The following is a 4,894-nucleotide window of genomic DNA, read 5'->3' on the forward strand; positions in this document are numbered from 1 at the left end:
TATATATATATATATATATATAAAAAAAATATATATATTATATATATATATATATATATATATATATATATATATATATATATATATATATATATATAGGCATTATGTGCCTACTTTTGAAAAACCTAACTTGCTTTAGGTAGAAACATTGTCTATGTTTGACCAGAGTCACTGTGCATTTACTGTTAGTCATCTGACTAACATGAAAGCAGTTCACATTTATTGTGGTGATCTTAAAATTGCTCCCCCTATTTTTGTAATTGTGTGATTGATTATTGTCCAGAAATATGTGCTAGTAAAACAGTTTTGTGTAGTTATTTAACAAAAAGAAAGTTGACTTTCAAAGAGGGAAATGCATTACTGCTCCTCTCATTATAGTAATGGTCTTTGTCTGTCCACCTTAGAAGTTGGCTGTATCACCTATTTAAACAAATAATCAACAGCAACAGGCTATGACTGCATGCACTTTCTGAGAATATATTACGCCCTTCAAAGCTGTAAGCATACTTAAATATGTATTTTGATTAATTATGCAATCATCCTTATTTCCAGTTTTTGCTGTATCAAATTTAAGAGCCCATGTTAGTCCCCTTTAGGTGCTTTCTCAACCTCTCTCCTCAGTGCTTTCCTTCTTTTGCTGAACTCTGCATGTCGCTGACCCCCACTTTGCATTGCTGCTTTTCCACTGGCCTGGCAAATAAGCCATGAAAGGTTAAGAGATGACAAGCTGCAGCCTGTGAGAACACTGGCCTCTTTCTTGTCATGCAGCACCGCAACTTTAACTCTGCAGTAGAAAGTGTTACATTACAGGTGCAGAATGCCTCCTTTTTACATATTTTTATATTCATATCCCTGAATCATTATGGTACTCCTTAGCAGTCTCTCATTTTCCTCTTTTCTATTTTATTTCCACTCCTCTAAGGTGATATAAGCAAGTTTCTTTTTCTTTCTCTCTGCAGGTATCCTTCTTCCTTTTCATTGTGTTTGTGGTTTACACCATGCTGCCGTTCTCCATGCGGGAAGCCATCATCGCCAGCGTCCTGACCTCCGCCTCTCACACCATTGTGCTGAGCGTCTGCTTGTCCACAACAGCTGATCACATGGAGGCAGTAGTTTGGCAGGTGAGCTGCTCACCACCAGGTATTGATTAAAAGAACGTAGAAGTTTCCATTTAATAAGCTAATATAACTGGTTTAATAGTAGAAGTAACAACAAAATGTATGCATTTTTGGATTAATGTATTGAATAGCGGAATTAAAACAAACATGATCACATGGGTTGAAATAAATAATCATTGCCTGACAGTGTAAACGCCTGCATTTGCAACTATGCAGCTTAATGTGGTGATTAGGATAATAATTTTATAGGACTTCTTTTAATTTAGCAAAATGTAATAGTATTTTGGGAAGATGCTAGAAACTGTTCTTGGTCTACTTTGTGAATTGCTAAAGATCTGTACTTGATATATAATCTGAGAAAATAAAGTGGTATTCTGGGTACTTGGTCAAATATGTTGAGGTATAAAATGGTGTGATATTTATTTGAAACTTTTGCATAACACTGGATATTTTCTGCAGAAATACAGGAACCTATACACCTCTAACTGGGCATCATACAAACTATCACCTAACTCATTACAATTGCACATAGATTAAAATACGAGTTTTAGACTCTTGATCCAGGTCACAAAATTTGTATTTCTATTTTGCAATTTGTTGCACATTTCTAGCTTATGTTTTAACAAGGATATGATACCTTTAAGCTAAATTTAGCATGGTAGATAACAGAAAAAAAAAAAAAATCTACTTTTTTACTCAATTTAAAGGTCAACTTCTTCCACGCAGTATTGCTTCATGTGTTCGATATTCGGGAAGCTTATGGATGTACAGGTGGATAGTGGAAAATGATCAGACAAGGAAAGGATTTGTCAGGGCAGTGCATACCACATCTCAAGTAATTTAAGCTTACTAATGCAGAACAAAGATGTTATAATTTTCTGTGAATTACAAAATTTCTATGAAACACAGAAACTGCAAGAAGAAGGTGTGTGTATAAATCAAGGATTTGAGTCAAAGAAATAGTGTAAATCCAGATTTCCAGATAAGTAGATAACTAAAGCGATGGAAGCAGGAACATGTGGGTTTTTTTCGGTTTTTTTTTTTTTTGGTGTACGCTGAAATTTGTGGGAACTGAAATGAGTGAATGACTAGGGATTTTTTAATTGCACATCTTTTTTATTTTGCTGCTGCTTTGTGGATAGTTTGGAGGTACAGATAATTTAACTATCTGATGTGTTGGGCTGTTTTTTTTTTTGTGAGTCTCTGGGATAAAACAATAAAATAAATTTAGTAAAATTTCAAAATTGATACACTAGAAGTTTTTAATTAAATGTCCACATTTTAAATGTTGTAGTAGTCTGCAAATAAACTTCCAAAGACCTATTAGGTAAAAAAAAAAAAAAAAATCATGCTGACATTTCCTCTTTGTCAGCTCCATTAAACTTTACACTCAAACTAATTGGAGACTTGATGAACCAGGGGATTTAATACAGAGGTGAATGTCTCTCAGTTAAGTCCTTGTGCCTGAAACTTAAATGTGCAACTAATTAAATTATGATGCGAAGCACTGTTTATTCATTTAGTTTTTCTTTAATTATGTTCATGTGATCCCCTTTTAAAAATATAGATTTGATCTCAAATATGATCATAAAGAAAATAATCACTTCAGTAGTCATTCTATTATTGTGCTGCTTGTGGCTAGATGAAGGAGGGGAGAAAAAAAAACTCTTGGTACATTCTGCACATGAATGTTGTTTATTCACCACAGACAGCTTAAGAAAGAATCAATTTTGAGTAGAATGTTTTGTATTTGTTTACCAGAAGCCTGGTTAACATTTACTTGTAGAGCTGAAGGTCTCTCGGGTCTTTGTGGATTTTATTTTATCCGGTTGCTTATGGACATGGCTTTCAGGTAATCATCTAATAAATGTTTTTTTTTTTTTTTTTTTTTTAATGGCCACACAGTTATGCTTGTGTTCTGCTCTTGTTCACTTTCCTCATTTTTAAGGGTTCACTGTATGATACGCTTTTACGGCCAGGCATGGCCATTGCTCGTAATTGATGACAAAACAGGAAAAGCTCGTAGAACAACTTTGGAAGACCTTATGCAAGACCAGAGTTTTGATCATTTTGACTGCTGAATTGAATTCTGACCCAGACTAATTTAAAACATTACCGTTCAGAAGAGATGGCTGAGGCAAATATATAGACACAGACAGAGTGTACTGTATATGATAACATAACAAAATCAGAATTTTATTCAAACTGATTAAAACAACATGATGTAAAAGACTTCCTAAAATTTCTAGTATGGTTGCTGCTGGTATTAAAGTTCATTTAATTTTCCTTTTAGTGTCATAAACTCCTGTTGTTGGACAAAAAAAATGTTTCATTTGCATATTGTGTTAAACACTGAGTGGCAAAACCATCAATAATTCATTACAACGTTTACCGTTTAAACTGTATCTGACAGACACTTTAGTGGTAAAGGCTATTGAATATTTTATGTTTTACCTGTTACAGAGCATGTGTGAATAAAAATTAGTTTTACTTGCAATGATTTCCATTTTAAACCAGTGCTTTAATGAGTGTCTTTCAGATCGGGTCTTTAAAGCGAATGCAGAACACAGAGATCCATGAGCGACATGATGCACCAACTCCCTCGTGTGTTTTGCTGAATCCATTTCAAATCTGAGAGTTTTAAAATCTTTCTGTGCGTTTTGTCGTAGATGAATCCCATTTCAGAGCGGTGTGTGCAAAGTTCTGATTGTAGAAGCCTGGGATGCATGCCCGGCTGGAGCTTGTTCTCCTCTCATATGCTGTGCTTCAGAAGCAAGCAGCTGATAAAATGTGTTTGAAGTTTGTTTTAATGGTAACCTATAGAGTGATGATTCTCAGTCATCCAGTACATGACGTTCCTAACTGCCTGGTGCGTGCTCACCAGGCGGGATGGTGATGTGCCCTTGTTTCTTTGATCCTTCTGAGTTCCTGCGACTGCGGCAAGCAGGTACTTACCCAGTGTGCTGCAGCTCTGGGAGGATCTCTCTTGCTTGGTGTTGGGTGATGTTGCAATAGGATGTTTGTAAGGTTGCCGGGTCATTACGGATGCCGGGTCTCTTGACTTGGTGGAAAATAGTGGCGTACAGTTCATTCAAATATTGCTATACAGAGACATTATGGTACATCAATAATTTTAGCCAGAGATGTTCTGTTCCTACAGATTTTTCCTGAGGCTAACCTTTTGATGCCGCCATTGTACTGCTGAGAGATTAACTCAATCTGCAGTGGATGGATGGATGGATTGATTGATCCCTAAATGTTGAGGTTTTTGGGAAGAAATGAATTAAGTACAATAAGAATCCTGTCTGTGTATCACGAGCAGCTGCTTTTCATGATCCAGCACGATTCTCTACTGACCAGGAGTCATTAAGGTTGAAACACTATTATACTGATCCCTTTTCCCTACTGTCAACCAACAGCAGATCTGAAGATATGATAGTCTGCCACTGCTAATGGCCCAGTTTTCCCCCAGTAAATTTAAGTACTCTTACATTTACTATTTGATTGAGGATGTACAACAATAAATGTCCCATCTTTTCAAAACTGAAATTGCACCAGCTTCCTAAGGCACTAAGTATGCATTATTGTAATGCACAACTTGCATTACAATAATATAATACATAACAGTATGACTAAACCTCCATCATTATTCATAATAATGTACTGAAAGTTTACATTAAACTCTTTCCAAGATAATAATAAATAATAGTATCGGGCATAATATCGGCCATTCGCTGTGGCTGGCCCCCGAGACGGGGGGCAGCCACAGCGAATGG

At 35.8% G+C, this 4,894-nt stretch overlaps 1 protein-coding gene across 1 annotated transcript in view; it reads left to right on the plus strand.

Annotated features, from left to right (window-relative positions):
• LOC106955794 (adenylate cyclase type 2-like) overlaps positions 1–4,894 on the plus strand; it is a 27,622-nt gene that overhangs the window by 12,317 nt on the left and 10,411 nt on the right. The window contains exon 3 of the mRNA XM_015046177.1: positions 960–1,121. Within this exon, the coding sequence (XP_014901663.1) occupies positions 960–1,121 (162 nt within the window). The remainder of the gene's footprint in view (positions 1–959; positions 1,122–4,894) is intronic.

The sequence above is a fragment of the Poecilia latipinna genome, unplaced genomic scaffold (genome assembly GCF_001443285.1).
Source record: "Poecilia latipinna isolate Pla-1442-1.1 unplaced genomic scaffold, P_latipinna-1.0 Scaffold768, whole genome shotgun sequence".
Taxonomy (NCBI): domain Eukaryota; kingdom Metazoa; phylum Chordata; class Actinopteri; order Cyprinodontiformes; family Poeciliidae; genus Poecilia; species Poecilia latipinna.